Raw genomic sequence first — 17147 nt, forward strand, 5'->3', positions numbered from 1 at the left:
GAGGTCCAGTTACTATTGAGGTACATGTGAGGTACCAGTTATTATTTAAATAAATGTCAGAGCTCTTACTTCTTTGCTTTTACTGAAGTGAAAAAGTATAGTCAGTACTTCAACTTTTACCACAGACTTTTTAAACATGAGTATCTGTACTTCTAAACCCAGCCATAATGGATGCACAAGCCAGTGCACTCTTAGTGCCGGTCCCAAGCCCCAAGTAAATAGGGAGGGTTGCGTTAGGAAGGGCATCCAGCGTAAAACATGTGCCAAATCAAATATGCGGATCACAAATGAGAATTTGATATTCCGGTCGAGGCCCGGGTTAACAACGACCGCCACAGGTATCGTTAGCCAAAAGGGTACCGGTGGAAATTGGGCAACTGTTGGCCGAAGGAGGAGAAGGAGAGGAGGAAGACGTCTACAGAGACGGCAGGGAAAGGAGAAGTGTAGGAGAGTGGAGTTCCGGGTTGGTACTTTAAATGTTGATACTATGACGGGTAAAGGGAGAGAGATAGCTGATATGATGGAGAGGAGAAAGGTAGATATGCTGTGTGTTCAGGAGACCAAGTGGAAAGGGAGGAAGGCCAGGAACATTGGAGGTGGGTTTAAACTGTTTTATCATGGTGTGGATGGAAAAAGAAATGGTGAAGGGGTGATTCTGAAGGAAGAGTACAGTAAGAGTGTAGTGGAGGTGAAGAGAGTTTCTGATAGGGTGATGATCGTGAAGGTGGAAGTTGAAGGGATGATGATAAATGTCATCAGTGCCTATGCTCCACAAGTTGGCTGTGAGATGGAGGAGAAGGAAAGATTCTGGAGTGAATTGTATGAAGTGGTAGATGGTGTACCTAGGAAAGAACGATTGGTGATTGGGGCAGACTTTAATGGGCATGTAGGTGAAGGGAACAGAGGTGATGAGGAGGTGATGGGTAGGTATGGTTTTAAGGAGAGGAATGTGGAAGGGCAGATGGTGGTGGATTTTGCCAAAAGGATGGAAATGGCAGTGGTGAACACTTATTTTAAGAAGAAGAAGGATCATAGGGTGACGTATAAGAGTGGAGGAAGGTGCACACAGGTGGACTATGTGCTATGCAGGAGATGCAACCTGAAGGAGATTGGAGACTGTAAGGTGTTGGCAGGGGACAGAGTAGCTAGACAGCATCGGATGGTGGTCTGTAGGATGGTTGTGGAGGCGAAAAAGAAGAGGAGGAGAGTGAGGACTGAAAGAAGAATAAGATGGTGGAAACTGAAGGAGAAAGAGTGTAGTGTGAGGTTCAGGGAAGAGGTCAGACAGGGGCTCAGTGGTGTTAAGGAGGTGTTGGATGATTGTGCAACTACTGCAGGAGTGATGAGGGAGGCAGCTAGAAAAGTACTTGGTGTGACATCTGGAAATAGAAAGCAAGACAAGGAGACGTGTTGGTGGAATGAGGAAGTGCAGGAGAGCATAGGGAGAAAGAGGTTGGCAAAACAGAAGTGGGATCGACAGAGTGATGAGAAAAGTAGGCAGGAGTACAAGGAGATTCGGCAGCAGGTTAAGAGGGATGTGGCGAAAGCCAAGGAAAAGGCATATGAGGAGCTGTATGAGAGGTTGGACACTAAGGAAGGAGAAAAGGATTTGTACCGATTGGCCAGGCAGAGGGACCGAGCTGGGAAGGATGTACTGCAAGTTAGAGCAGTAAAGGATGAAGAGGGAAATGTGTTGACTAGTGAGGAGAGTGTGTTGAGAAGGTGGAGGGAGTATTTTGAGCAGCTGATGAATGAGGAAAATCAGAGAGAGAGAAGGTTGGATGATGTGGAGTTGGTGAAGCAGGAAGTGGATAGGATTAGTAAGGAGGAAGTGAGAGCAGCGATTAAGAGGATGAAGAGTGGAAAGTCGGTTGAACCAGATGACATACCGGTAGAAGCGTGGAGATGTTTAGGAGAGATGGCAGTGGAGTTTTTGACCAGATTGTTTAACAGGATTTTGGAAGGTAGAAGATGCCTGAGGAATGGAGAAGAAGTGTGCTGGTACCAATCTTTAAGCATAAAGGAGATGTGCAGTCTTGCAGTAACTACAGGGGAATTAAGTTGATCAGTCACACCATGAAGTTATGGGAAAGAGTAGTGGAAGCCAGGCTGAGAGAAGAGGTGACCATCTGTGAGCAACAGTATGGTTTCATGCCGAGGAAGAGCACCACAGATGCCTTATTTGCTTTGAGAATGTTGATGGCGAAGTATAGAGAAGGACAGAAGGAATTGCATTGTGTATTTGTGGATTTAGAGAAGGCATACGACAGGGTGCCAAGAGAGGAGTTGTGGTATTGTATGAGGAAGTCAGGTGTGTCAGAGAAGTATGTGAGGGTGGTGCAGGACATGTATGAGGACAGTGTGACGGCAGTGAAGTGTGCAGTAGGAACGACAGACTGGTTCAGGGTGAAGTTTGGACTGCATCAAGAATCGGCCCTGAGCCCTTTCCTGTTTGCAGTGGTGATGGACAGGTTGACGGACGAATTCAGGTACCTGGGGTCAACAGTGCAAAGTAATGGTGAGTGTGTTAGAGAAGTGAAGAAAAGAGTGCAGGCAGGGTGGAGAGGGTGGAGAAGAGTGACAGGAGTGATTTGTGATAGTAGGGTATCGGCAAAAATAAAAGGGAAAGTTTTTAGGTCTGTGGTGAGACCTGCGATGTTGTATGGATTAGAGACAGTGGCATTGAGTAAAAGACAGGAGGTGGAGCTGGAGGTAGCAGAGCTTAAGATGTTGAGGTTTTCGTTGGGAGTGACGAGGATGGATAAGATTAGAAATGAGTTTATTAGAGGGACAGCGCATGTAGGATGTTTTGGTGACAAGGTGAGGGAGGCGAGATTGAGACTGTTTGGACATGTGCAGAAGGAGAGACATGAATTATATTGGTAGAAGAATGCTGAGGATGGAGCCACCAGGTAGGAGGAAAAGAGGAAGGCCAAGGAGGAGGTTTATGGATGTGGTGAGGGAAGACATGCAGGTAGCTGGTGTAAAAGAGGCAGATGTAGAGGACAGGGTGGTATGGAGACAGCTGATCCGCTGTGGCGACCCCTAATTGGAGCAGCCGAAAGAAGAAGAAGAAGCATCTGTACTTCTACTTGAGTGGGGGATGTGTGTACTTTTGCCAGCTCTGTGCTCAGCCAGTAGATTGTGTGTATTAATACACACAATGCGTTTTCTATTCAGGCCACCAGATGGCGGTGCAAATCTCGAGTCAGGAGCTATCCTACATCCTCTGAAACAATAGAAGAAGAAACACGTGCCTAATACAAACTTCCGGGTTTACTGTATGTTTTACTGTAATGTTTTTTGATGTGGCTGAAAACACAAAAAATGGATTATTTTAGACAGACCCTGAAGACAGATTGTGAGGATTTACTCGGGCGGTTTCAGGCCACGGCGTCTGTGCGCTTCGAGGAGTTTTCCGCCATCTGGAGAGAAAAAAAATTCTCGAATATTTTTTAGTAAGTAAATACATGTATACTGTAAATGTAACTGTAGTTCTGATTTCTTTGAAACAAAAAATTTTAAATGACCATTGTGCACAGATAACCAGCTTTTCATTCCCAGCTCTTCTCCAGCTGTCGGTTTTATATACACCATTGCATGAGAATTAAAGCGGCCAAAAAAAATTAAAGCAGCCATAAGTGACTTCTGCATGAAAATTTTGAAATAGTCTTGTGTGCACCTGTAGAACATCCAGACTTTCATCAGTGTATTACCAGATTAAATCCTCATGAATTTCTTTCCCTCAGTGGTATCCTGGAGCCGAGTGAGAAGAAGGTTTTCACGCGGTTGGCTCTGTCTGTCGCAGCCCCCTACCTGTTCCCACCGCATTCGTTCCAGATCCGTGTTGGAGGTCTTTACCTGCTCTACAGCCTCTACAACACTCAGCTTAACACTCCAAAAGAGCGGGTAAAGCTCCTTACATTCACACCGCACTCACTTCTCGCTTCTCGTAGAAGACCTACGGAGATTTACTCGAGGTTTATACACGCAGTCCTTGCCAGAGAAAGGGATCATAACATATGATGTGATTAAGTGATGCGATCTGATGACGCAGATCCGGATCGCGCTGAAGGACTGGGACGACCTGATGCGTTTCCAGCAGGACGCGGTGAACGCACAGCACTATGACGTGGCCTACGTCTTCAGGAAACTGCTGATCGAAAAAGCCGTCTGCTTCACCGCCATGCCAGACACGGTGGGTGTTATCCTTTTACATCAAAATGGAATGTGGACTGTTTCTTCCTTGGACCATTTTTTGATAGATACTGACCACTGCAGCATGGACACCCCACAAGAGCTGCAGCCGGAGATGCTCAGACTGTCGTCTGGCCGTCACAATTTGGCCCCAGGTGCTATAAGAGATAATCAGTGTTATTCACTTCACCTTTCATAATGTCATAATGTTATGCCTGATCTGTGTATGGTGTTAAGTGTGTACCCGTTACATGCGTTGGCTTTTCTTGCGGTCTATGGAAAAATAGCCACGTCTGTATAAATGTTTGATTGTTGTTTGAATGTTCTTTATTGTGGGGGGCATTTGAGCTGCCGTTTAACCTTAACGTAATTATTACTGTGTTTTTTCGACACAGCTGTCCTTCCAGGTGAAGAAGAAGAAGGCGGACAGAAGGCAGCGGCTGTGCGAGTCGTTCATGGACCGGTCGTCCCGACCTCAGGAGGTCATCAGTACAGATGTGCTCGAGGTAAGATGCCTGAGCAGACTCTTTTTTTTTTGTGCACTACTGGATTTTCTTTAAATCTAAGCAGCAACGGTTTTGAGATTTATCCAGAATAAACCACAAGCATATGTGTGTAAATTAATGCAATATAATATAATTCGTTATAAAGAACAGTTTATTGTATGTTTATGTAGCGATAAAAATGCGGTGCTGTATTACTGACGCTTGCCGGTATCTCTGGTGCGGGTTCCAGGAGCTGGCGAACATCCACGAGCACTACGAAGGGCTGAAGAAGGCGATCCTACCGCAGCCGCCTCAGTCCGACCTCAGCCTCATCAACCACAACCTGGTGCCCAAACTGCACAGCACCGTCCTCACATTCTACGGCTGGCAGCGGAACCAGGCTGTGAGTGTGCATCAAGTGTGTGCTGACTCTTGGTGTTCTTGGTTCGGCTTGAGACCATGACCACGATCTTTCTTTCTCTGTAGGAGTTTGAAAGTCGGAGTGACCATGACGCAGGAGAAGGAACATCAAGTCAGGATGAGGTGAGGGGGGGGGGGGGGGGACCCTAAATGAATATAATAAGCATCACACAGAGGGCATCATTCATCAACCACCCGGGTAGATTTATGTAAAAGAAAGAAAAAAATGAATTTGTATTTTGCTCATGCTCCTGAGTGTGGGGAAAGAAAACTGAGTTGGTAATGACGAGGTAATCATGTTTGTGTTTCTCTTCTAACTCTAACTTTAAATGAATTTCTCTCTCTCTCTCTCTCTCTCTCTCTCTCTCTCTCTCTCTCTCTCGCTCTCTCTCGCTCTCTCTCTCTCTCTCTCTCTCTCTCTCTCTCTCGCTCTCTCTCTCTCTCTCTCTCTCTCTCTCTCTCTCTGGCAGAGTTCTCGCAGAGCTCAGCGCCTCGCTTCCATCAAATCCAGGTCTTACGCTCAGGCAGTGGAGGTTTGTGTTATGTCGATCGTATTCTTGATACACATGATCATTACTCGCTATCATACAACAATTCACAAACAAAGTCCATGCATTCAAAGGCAAAATAACCCATTATCACAGTTTGGTGTCTAAAAGTTTGTGGACACCTGACCATAAGTTTGGTATGTGCTTCTTTCTGACCATCTTTTTTGACTAACAGCTGTTAGAATAAGCTTCACTCTTCTTGTAGATGTTCAATGGTAATTTTGTGGAGATTGCAGTCAGCATTCACATTCATCTAATTCAATTGGGAGATCTTCCACTCCAAACCCATGTGAAGCATATCTTCATGGAGCTGGCTTTATGAACAGGGGCATTATCATGCTGGAACAGGTTTGGGTCTCCCAGTTCAAGTGAAGGGAAAATTTAATGCTACTGCATCTGAAGAGATTTTATAGAATTGTTTATCTTCTGCTTTGAGGTAACTGTTTGGGGGAAAACCACATTTCCAGGAGTCCCAATACTTTTTATTCCATAATGTGTGTAGGTCTAACTGTTTTTATTTTTTGTCTAAAACCTTTTAATTAATTGTCAGAATTATTTAACCGTAATGATCACGTAATATCAAACAGACATGTAGTGCATGAGGAAAATGGCGAAATGATTGAGTCGACGTCTGACTTTTCATTTTTGATTTATTTCTAAGCCCAAATGTGCTGATTTTTTTATTTTTTTTAAACATGAAATCCGAATAAAATGTATTAGAATAATTAATGACAGTTTCTCACTTTGCTGCTTAATTAAAAGTGTTTGAAAGGAAACAGCATCGTGTGTATCGTGTTTATGCGACAGGCTTCGAAGTCTCGGCGTCACAGGCAAATCGAGGTGATATCAGCAGCTTTGGACACGCAGCGAGTCTCGAGATTCAGGAGACCCCCGTCTCTTAAAGCGCGCACCAACTCGCGTTTCATGGCTCAGGGTGAGTAAGAGGAACAAATGACAATGTACACAATTCTTTAAATAAATTAAATTTTTTTCAATTACGAACAATAAAAAAAAAAAACATGACAGTTCCTAAAAACATTTACTTTTTAGGACATACATATACTTTATAATTTATTTATTTTTATATAAATAATATTTTTTAACAGTAAATGCCAGAAAATAAACACCACTGACAAATTAATTTATTAACTCTATCTGACTAAATATGACTTACACCGTGTTATTATTATTATTTTTTTTTGTAAAACTTCGAAACAATATTTATATTAATAACAATAATGAAATATTTGATGTGAGTGTGTGTGTGTGTGTGTGTGTGTGTGTGTGTGTGTGTGTGTGTGTGTGTGCGTGTGCTTTTATATATCATTTGAACTTCACCATCACTTCATTTTCACATAGGGTGCCAATAATTATGAAGTTGTCTGTAAATGCCATTTTGTGGTGTTGCACAAAGAGACAGGACCCCAAAGAACAAAAGCAGAGCACTAGAATATCTGTCACTCCTAATGTTAGTCATTTTATATCTAAAGTGACTATAAGGTGCTGATTTGCAGCTTTTTTCGTCCAATAGGAAGCCAGAGCGTGGAGCTGCAGAACACAACCCACTTATGGCGTCTCACTGGAATGGAGGGAGAAAAGACTGAAGGTGAATCAAATCATTATATATTTATTGTTAATACAAAGTTTTATTGTTTCTTTGTGATCACTGACTTGGTGTCTGTTTTTTTTCCTCTTCATTGGTCATCAGGAAACAATAGGAGAAGATTCAACTGGAAAGAGCGCATGCGTAGTAAACACTAAACGACAAAACCTGATTGGACAGGATCATGGGCCGTGTCTAACCAGACTCCTAGTGTGTCGTATCTGATTGGACAAGCTTGTTTCGAGTCGTATGCGATTGGAAGCCCCAGTTTCCAGTCATATTTCATTGGAAAAGCTTGTTACAAGTCGCATTTGATTGGACAAGCTTGTTACAAACCTTGTTTCATTAGAAAAGCTTGTTATAATTTGTGTTTGATTGGAATAGCTTGTTACAAGTCGTATTTGTTTGGATGAGCTTGTAACTGGTCGAACATGATTGGATTGTATATGATTGGACAGAACTTGAATCATTTTTATCTCTTAAATTTATTCCTAACAGGCTCTGTTTGATTGGATAGGCTAGCATGAGATTGCATCAGATTGTTGGGATAAAATTGTAACAGCTAAAGTATGATTGGATGGGATTGTAACAGCTTATGTCTAATTTGCTGGGTTTGTGACAAAGTGTGTCTGATTGAACTGGCATGTAACTGGGAGTGTCTGATAGAACCAGCTTATTAAAGCTCACATCTGAGTGGACCGGCTTTTTATCAGATCATGTCTGATCAGATGTGCTTGTGACCGATTGCTACTGATTGGCCTCACTTGCAGCAAGTCACGTCTGATTGGACAGGCTTCTAACTGATTGTGTCTGATTGGACAGAGCAAACTTGACAGGTCAAGTTCGGTTGAAAGGCCTTGTAGCAGGGCAATTCTAATTGGACTGTCTTGTAACCGCTGCAGGTTGATTGGATCAGCTTGTATTTGGTTGTGGCTGATTGGACGGTCTTGTGACAGATTCAATGGGCTTGTGACTAGTTTTCTCCGTTGTGTTAGTTTGGACGTGTCTGTTACAGGATAAACCCGATTGGACGGCCTTGTGCCAGGTCTGATCTGAGTGGATGTTATTTTAAAATGTATTGAAAATTCTGTACAGATATTTTAATAGGGCCTAATTTTATTTTTCATTCTTCTTATTTTAATGCACAAACACAAAGTGGATGAAACATCAAAACAAAAATATATATATTTTTTACACCGTGTTCACATCAGTAAAGTGTTGAGAAATGAAACCATATAAAACTATAAAAACATGGGATTTCTAGGGGGGGAAAAGTATATATATTGTTTGATGTTCGACTCCTGCTCATGAGTGCAGGCACTGATGCTTCAGGTGCTCTTTTTATATGTATTTCACTTTTATTTTTATATTTGTATTTAAAAAAAAAAGGGCTTTTATTTCAATTATTTTTACCCCATAATATTTACACTGTTTAATCATTTTAGTCCTGTGTATAGTTTGACATATAGATTAATGTTTATTACAGAATGTTTCTGTAATAAAAAGTATTTGTTGTTATTACTGACCATTTTCTTTCTCGGTTTGTTTTTTTTGCACTTCATTATGTTTATGGTCTGATATTTGATTCTTGCTCGTGAGTGCAGGCGCTGATGCGTCACTGAACAGACCCGATGTTCAGGTTGTTAATTGCAGATGATGCTGATTAGATGTTACAGTCTTGTCTATTTTTTGGACATGATGTAATCTCATGGAAAAGAAGAGGAAGCAGATGATAATGTGGAGAGACACATTTATTCACACATCTTCAGATGAAAGTTTACTCCCTGAATGTATGATATTTGGATATTTTTTGTTTGTAAAATGTTCAAACGTAAAAAAAAATAATAATAATTCAGTAGATGAAAGTTGGATTATATTCTTATGATGACTGATGGAATTGTTGACATTTGTCCAAACAGAAACAGCCATGTGATCGCATGATATTGAAACATTAAATGAGGTGCATTTGGTCAGATGACCATATTCATGAGTGTGACATTTGATTGGAGTTTTTCTTCAAACTTCTCCCTCAGTCCCGAGTCCTTCATTCTCATGGTCACTAATGTACTCCGAAGGTCCAATAGAGTATCAATAAACTGAGTGACAGGTGTCACATTCTCACACGCCACCATACCAGATCTGGAAGTGTGTTTTCCAAACACCATTGAACCACTGAGTAATTGGTATTAAGTACACTTCTGCATATGTATGTTTCAGATTATTTGTACAAGTAAGCATTAGGAGGAAACATGTATTTATATATTTTATATTAGGTCCAGTACCAAACCAGAACAGGATTTTTATTTCACTCATATTGGATGTCATCGTATATAAAATCTACACACATAAAATACAAACAATCCAATTAATATGTGGGTAGTCAAAAAAAAAGAGAAACAGTTACAACCTATTACTAATGCGACTTTTTAATATAAATACAAAATACAGTCTTTATAGTTATTAATGTTGTGCTCTGATTGACATAAACAAGGAGAAACCTTTAAATCAAAACAAATAAATAAATAAGACCCCAAGTCTATAAAATATATTCCTGTGACATGAACGCAACTCTACTGCCAAAACGAAGCCAAAGTAAACCCAAGCACATGGACCTCCACGGGTGGGCAATGATTTTTCATTTGCGCATGCGCAGTGAAAGAGCGCAGAATGCGCAGAAAGGGAAGGGAGGGGGGTCTCACCGCATCTGCTGTAATGATGAAGCCGGAGTGCAGGAGATGAGCTGATGCGAGATCTATGCCTCATCTTTAGCTGTATTAAAACACACACAAACACACACACGCGGGCGTATGAACCTGCTAAGAAGAGCTGAGTGAATAATTATTGGCCCTCCTAGATTTGTTTCTACAATGTCAGCAGACAGTAAGTGATTTGACATGTTCTGATATGTCTATTATAAAGCTGCATGATGGATTATAAATCTGCCTCATGATGTGTTTGGATTTCCTGCATTTCCTGGTGCACATCATTATATATATATTTATACACACTGCATATGCATCAGTACTGTAAAGGTACATGGGCGTGCGCGTGCACGTGCTGGCATCCCGCGTTCACGTGTGCGTGTGTCTATCCCTCTCTTTTCTCTCTCGAAACTATTAAAGTCTATAATTAAATTATTTTCACGTTTCAGTACAATATAGTGTAAGCTTATACTCGTTTCTGATTGGCTGGGAGTTTTGCATTCTTTCCCCTTGACGTTTTCTTACGTCACAATCTTCAATCTTAATGAGAGGTATGTATTAATGCTTTGTCCAAATATGTAAGTATGCTGTAATGAAACTGTTACATTGTCATTAAACTCCCACGTGATCCTAAAATTCCTGTGTGTGTGTGTGTGTGTGTGTGTGTGTGTGTGTGTGTGTGTGTGTGTGTGTGTGTGTGTGAGCACCTAATTAACAAGTCACTGGAGTGGAGTGTGGAGCCATTCATCTTTTTTATGTACACCAGCTGTCAGACTGTTTGCTCTTATCTCTGCAGTTCTTCTAGTTTACTTTTGATTGCCCCGTATTTCTTCTGATTCGATCTACATTTCCTCTGCAGCTCGTTGCCATTTAATGTAGTTTGAGCGGATCTGCTACATCAGATTGTATTGTATTGTGTCTGTGGATGAGTGTGTACTGGTTCATAATGGCATAATATTACACAGACACCAGCACACACACACACACACACACACACACACACACACACACACACACACACACACACACACACACAGTATTACTGATTACTGTATAATCACAAATCATAGTCAAAATCTGGTAGTTGTGATATGATATTTGGTCAGATATAATTTGAAGAAGCAGTTTGTAATGATACCTGCTCCCTCGCTGTATTTATTGTGTTGTTCAAACGAACTATACTTATTGCGCTGCTTAGATTTCTGGCCCTAAAAAAATTCTGAAAATGTTGGAACCCTACATTAAGAAAATCATTGTCAGTAGATGAGTAAACATTATGTAATTAGGATCTGTTTTCTAATAGGTCGATCAGGAACCAATGCAACAATCAACGCAAGACATTGTGCAAGTATCTGTTGCATTTATTTGGAAATTTCTCACAGTATAAACCATGTATCCTGTGTGCAACAGACATAGAGAGCGAGTGTGTTCGTTCAGTGGATATATCTCCATTACCGTAGATCTTTCATCAATTCCCACTGTGAATAAGATGGACGCATGAAGACCCATAAACACTTATTAGCTGCGTTGCAATGTGATCTAAGGTCTAATGGAGTTATAATAGTTTCTGTTACAATTTAAAACTCACTTCAGCATGTTTCCTATCCTCTGTATTAAGTTTCTCTTGCAGATTTAAGCGGTATAAATGTTTAATTGTGTGTCCGGATCTGACTGAATGAAGTATTACTTACCAGAAATGTGGAAAAATACTTGATTATTAATTAAAAAGTAATAAAATCACTTGAAGTAACAGCTGTGGCAGTAAACTATTGATTCATAAATTATTGTAAAAAAAACTCCAAAAAACGATTGTAAGACATAAAATTATGAAAACAACGAGGAAACCAAAGCATTAAATATATCCATATGTATTTTCCTTCAGCTTATCTTTTATATACGTAAACACTCAAACCATGTTTTATAGGCACTCAATTAGGCAGGGAGTTATTCCAATTAAATCCGTGATTTAGATGAGCAATCTTACAGCCATGATTGACTTCCCTTTCATTAGTGTAAAAGCCAATTCATCAGACTGGATATATTCTATTTATATTGTTTGCATCTGCACATTTGGGCAAACCTATCAGAATAAGTCATTTACCAGAAAATACTGAACTAATTAAATACTTTATCAGTTATCTGCAAAAATCCATAATGATAGTTTTTCCTGGTTACAATATACAGTACGAGAGAGGCCTCTAGTGGTGAATTACTGACTCCACATGCTGTGTATTTGACTTGTGTTTTTTATTAGTTTTGGATGTAACTGTTTTTTTATTTATTGTATTTTATTTACTTTTTCGTTCTTTTACGTCTTTAATTTTCCTCAATATTTATTAATACAAATAATATATTCATATTTCTTTCATTTAGCACATTTTCACGATTCATATTTTTTTGTAATAGATTTAAGCACTATTTTAAATGGAGTGTTATGTTTGATTGTTTTTATCCAGTATCTATTTTAAAAACTATCAGTTAATTATTACATTATTATTATTACAGTTGACCTTTAATGAAAAGATTCAGATTCGAATCCCTAGTTTATTAGTCATCTTTAAAAACTATTCAGTTTGTGAGGATGAAGCTGTCTGTGCTTTACTGTTGAATTTCAGTGAAACCCTGATGTCATTGTGCAGTTCTGATGACAAGCCATATATTAAAATTCTTAATGTTTAAAAAGATTTTATTTTAAATGGCCAGCTTTGCTACAGCTCTGCACACTTTGAACTGTAGTCAGACACGGTGCATATCATTTTAAACACATTGCCACTGTTTTTGCTCTGTTTTCAGGAAGTGTCTTGATTAGAACAATAAGAGCCCCGGATTATTACTGTTTAATAGAAAAAGCACATGCATGTGTTGACTGAGACTCTCAGGCAAAGGAAACGCAGAGCCATTACGGCTTACACAGACTAAAGCAAGTCTCTTTTGTTTATAGTGGCCAGCATGCCTACTTAATGTTTTATGCACAGTCCTGATTTCTGAAACATTGAAACTAAAGGCTGTACTTTAGATGTGAAATAATTAATTCCTTTTCAGAGGAGTGTTTTGGCTTTGATAAGAAAATATAAATGAAAGTTTCTCTTTGATTGAGAGTTTTAATGGCACTTGGAATCAGTATACAAACACTGGGCAGATTTCTATCCAGTCTCTTTGGATGAAACGATACGGCTGACAGGAAATGAAAAAATCAAGCCCAGATGGGAGTGGATGTGATGATGGCTTCAGGATGATGGAGCCTTTACAAGGCTTAATAGATTAATGGATCAACTTAAATGAAGAAAAAAGCATGACCAGGTGTTAAATTGGGCTGCAACATACTTTCGCTGCGAGACATTTGCAATCCAAAAATAGATCTTTGTCCTGTGCAATTTGATACTTCATCATAATGAGGTCTCAGTACCCTTGTATCCTAGGCTGTGATTATCATTCATAACAGCAGGCTATTTACCTTGAACCTAGATCACAAACAATGAAATTGATACAAATAGCAGCATATCCTTGTACATCGCTTCAGAGCTTGCAGAGGAGAAGGACCATGTAGTGATGCTCCCACCACGGTGCTTAAATGTGGGCATGGTATTCATATGCAAGACATACATGCGATTCTTTATTTCCCCAAACATAACAAGTTACCAAGTTACTGCCACAGAGTTTCACTGTTGTTTGTCTGAATGTGTGAATTTGCATGTTTTAAACTGCTTCTTATTTCGCAGAGGAGTTTTGCATGAGGTTTCGGAATGTAGATGACTGAGTTTTCTCTCAGAAAATTGTTCCAATTGCAAATGTTTTGGTATTCACATGCTTATCGTAACACAAAAAAAGATATGAAAAGGCAAACTTGATAAGATTTCACACACACTTAAAAAATGGACTGGACAAAATTAATGCCACCTTGTCAAAATTGTAAGAAATATTTTCTTTTCAAATATGTGATGCTCCTGTAATTTGTATTCAGACACACCTGTGGTAAGTAACAGGGGTGGGCAATATAGTAATTACACTTGCAACCAGTTAAAATAGAGAAAAGTTGACTTAACCTTTGTGTTGTGGGTTACAGGGAGAAAAGGTGGATAATGAACCCCGATTAACTTTCAAACAAATTCAGGCTGATCTGCAGACACAGGGTACAACAGTGTCAGCTCGCACTATCCGTCGCCATCTGAATGAAAAGGGACGCTATGGTAGGAGACCCAGGAGGACAAAACTGCTGACACAAGGGCATAAAAAAGCAAGACTGGGGATTGCCAAAAAAACCCACAATCCTTATAGGAGAACGCACTGTGGACAGTAGAGCTTTTTGTTAAAGGACATCATGGCACAGTTTACAGAAAAAAAAATGAAGCCTTCAAAGAAAAGATCACAGCCCCTACAGTCAAACATGGTGGTGGTTCAAAGATATTTTGTGGTTGCTTTGCTGCTTCTGGCACTGGATGCCTTGACTGTGTGAACGGTATCATGGAATCAGTTGAATACCAAAGAATTTCAGGGTGCGACGTACTGGCCAGAAAGCTGCATCTCCACTAGAGATCATGGGTCTTCCAGCAGGACAATGACCCGAAACACACTTCAAAAAGCACTCTAAAATGGTTACAAACAAAGCGTTGGAGATTTCTGAAATGGCCAGCAATAAGGCCAGATCTGAATCCCATAGAAAATCAGCTTTCAAATCTGAATGACCTGGAGCAGTTTGCAAAAGAAGAGTGGTCAAAAATTCCAGTAGAGAGGTATAAGAAACTCATTCATGGTTACGGGAAACGATTGATTTCAGTTATTTTTTCCAAAGGGGGTGCTACCAAATATTAAGTGAAGGGTGCCAATAATTTTGTCCAGTGCATTTTTTGGAATTGTATCAGATTTGACTTTTCTTCTCTGTTTTTTGTGTTGTTCCAGTGCAAAGAAAAAAAATATACATGTAACATGTAAATAACAAGTCATTTGCAACTGCAACAATTTTCTGAGAGAAGGGGAGAGAAGAATTGCAAGGGTGCTTATATTTTTGCCATGTCCGTATATACAGTATATATATACATTATATATATATATATATACACATACTGTCAGGCTGCAGACGCGGAAGCCGATATAATCCGATCATTGTCCTTTTATTTCAACAACCGTACAACACAAAAACACTCATAAGCCGTTGAAAACAACAAACAAAGACATCCGCTCGATACGCGTTGTCCGCTATGAGTTCGAATGTCCCAAGCATAATCCATAAAGCCTTCGGCAATGAGTAATCCAAGTCGGAAGTGGAATTTGCATATACAGCCGGCGGTCGAGCAGCCACGCGATTGTCCAGCTTGACAATATAACGACCGACAGCCTGTGACTCAAGAACGTGAGTTTATGTAGTCTGATCTTTCATGAGCCACAGCTGTCGGTAATCTTGGGAAGCAGCGTGACTGCTATCGAGGGGGGCGTGGCAGGGTGAATCCCTGACAGCTACAGACGGGGGCGTGGCAGGGTGAATCCCTGACAGCTACAGAGGGGGGCGTGGCAGGGTGAATCCCTGACAGTACCCCCCCCTCCAGGGGCGACACCTGACGCCCCAAAACCCACCTATGCCAGGCGGGCCAGGGCACTCCGAGGAAGGCCTCCTTAGACGCCTGGGAGCAACGGAGGCCTGGTAAGCATTCTCTGCGGAGAGCCGGAATGGAACAACACCTTGCAGGAGGATCCGGAACGGAGCCACGCCCTCGGTGCTGATGGGAGGCTGAGTAAAGCCCCTGGCGGGGATTGGAGCCGGAGCGACCTCCATGGCGGGGAACCGGAACTGGACGCCAACCATGACAATGACCGGGGAGTGGAGGACGTCCCGGGCGGAGACTAGGAACGTCGTACCACCCTCTGAGGGATCTGGAGGACCGACGTCGCCGTCAGAGGGACCTGGAGGACCGACGTCGCCATGCGGGGATCCTGTGGGCGATCCGTCGTCCTGAAGAGGACCTGGGGGCGAGAAGTCGCCCTCTGTGGAGCTTGGATGCAATCCTTCGCCCTGCGTGGAGCTTGGATGCGATCCTTCGCCCTGAAGAGGACCCCGGGGGCGAGACGTCGCCTTCTGCGGAGCCCGGGGGCGAGACGTCGCCTTCTGCGGAGCCCGGGGGCGAGACGTCGCCTTCTGCGGAGCCCGGGGGCGAGACGTCGCCTTCTGCGGAGCCCGGGGGCGAGACGTCGCCTTCTGCGGAGCCCGGGGGCGAGACGTCGCCTTCTGCGGAGCCCGGGGGCGAGACGTCGCCTTCTGCGGGCGCTGGAGACGAGCCGTCGCCTTCTGCGGGACTGTGGGGTGAGCCGTCGCCGTCGGTGGAACCCGGGGGCAGCGGTTCAACCTCCCTTTCGCAGTCCTGGAGCCGGGGTGAGTGCACAGGGAAACCCCTGGGCGTAGGGGCGCTCCTTGGGACCCTTAGGAGCAGATCGGAGCCTACTGAGCAGCCTGGAAATGAGGTGAAGCCTGCCTGGAGATCCACGAGCGGAGAAGGGCTCGCCTGTAGGTCCACGACATCAGTGGAGCTCTCTGGAGGGACCTGGAGCTGGGCGGAGCTCTCTGGAGGGACCTGGAGCTGGGCGGAGCTCTCTGGAGGGACCTGGAGCTGGGCGGAGCTCTCTGGAGGGACCTGGAGCTGGGCGGAGCTCTCTGGAGGGACCTGGAGCTGGGCGGAGCTCTCTGGAGGGACCTGGAGCTGGGCGGAGCTCTCTGGAGGGACCTGGAGCTGGGCGGAGCTCTCTTGGAGGTCCTGGGGCGGAGCCGAGCTTTCCGTGGGTGAGATGTCGCCTTGGAAGGGGCTCCGCGGCGGCGCGGCGCTCTCGTGAAGACTCCGCGGCGGCGCGGCGCTCTCGTGAAGACTCCGCGGCGGCGCGGCGCTCTCGTGAAGACTCCGCGGCGGCGCGGCGCTCTCGTGAAGACTCCGCGGCGGCGCGGCGCTCTCGTAAAGACTCCGCGGCGGCGCGGCGCTCTCGTGAAGACTCCGCGGCGGGAAAGCACGCTCCTGGAGACACTGTGGCGGCGTGGCACGCCCACGGGAACCTCGGAACAGAGCGGCACGCCTGTAGAAGCTCTGTGACGGCATGGTGTGCTCGCCGACGCTTGGAGATGGTGTGGTGCGTCCACGAGAACCCCGGAACACAGCAGCACGCTGGTAGAGACCCTGAGATGAAGCAGCCCTCTCATCAAAACATTGGGGCTGAG

General features: G+C 43.0%; 2 protein-coding genes across 2 annotated transcripts in view; both read left to right on the top strand.

Annotated features, from left to right (window-relative positions):
- Positions 1-3208: 3208 nt before the first annotated feature.
- snapc1b (small nuclear RNA activating complex, polypeptide 1b) lies at positions 3209-8774 on the top strand. The gene is made up of 10 exons (XM_083540518.1): positions 3209-3458; positions 3750-3909; positions 4058-4198; positions 4593-4703; positions 4933-5085; positions 5169-5225; positions 5573-5635; positions 6458-6584; positions 7182-7256; positions 7359-8774. Exons 1-10 carry the CDS (start codon positions 3307-3309, stop codon positions 7409-7411), a joined length of 1092 nt encoding a protein of 363 aa, XP_083396644.1. The 5' UTR covers positions 3209-3306; the 3' UTR covers positions 7412-8774.
- A 1139-nt stretch (positions 8775-9913) lies between these two features.
- The window catches only part of syt16 (synaptotagmin XVI), a 28599-nt gene continuing 21365 nt past the window's right edge, over positions 9914-17147 (top strand). Inside the window, exon 1 of the mRNA XM_083540463.1 lies at positions 9914-10133. Coding sequence (XP_083396589.1) covers positions 10121-10133 — 13 coding nt within the window. The 5' untranslated portion in view covers positions 9914-10120. The remainder of the gene's footprint in view (positions 10134-17147) is intronic.

Source organism: Silurus aristotelis, assembly GCF_946808225.1.
Source record: "Silurus aristotelis genome assembly, chromosome: 4".
Taxonomy (NCBI): domain Eukaryota; kingdom Metazoa; phylum Chordata; class Actinopteri; order Siluriformes; family Siluridae; genus Silurus; species Silurus aristotelis.

Excerpts from the sequence above, each read along its gene's own strand:
- snapc1b (XM_083540518.1), top strand. The coding sequence starts at position 3,307 with ATGTGGCTGAAAACACAAAAAATGGATTATTTTAGACAGACCCTGAAG. Across the intron at positions 4,704-4,932 it reads TCAGTACAGATGTGCTCGAG|GAGCTGGCGAACATCCACGA; the intron begins GTAAGATGCCTG and ends TGCGGGTTCCAG. Across the intron at positions 5,636-6,457 it reads CTTACGCTCAGGCAGTGGAG|GCTTCGAAGTCTCGGCGTCA; the intron begins GTTTGTGTTATG and ends TTTATGCGACAG.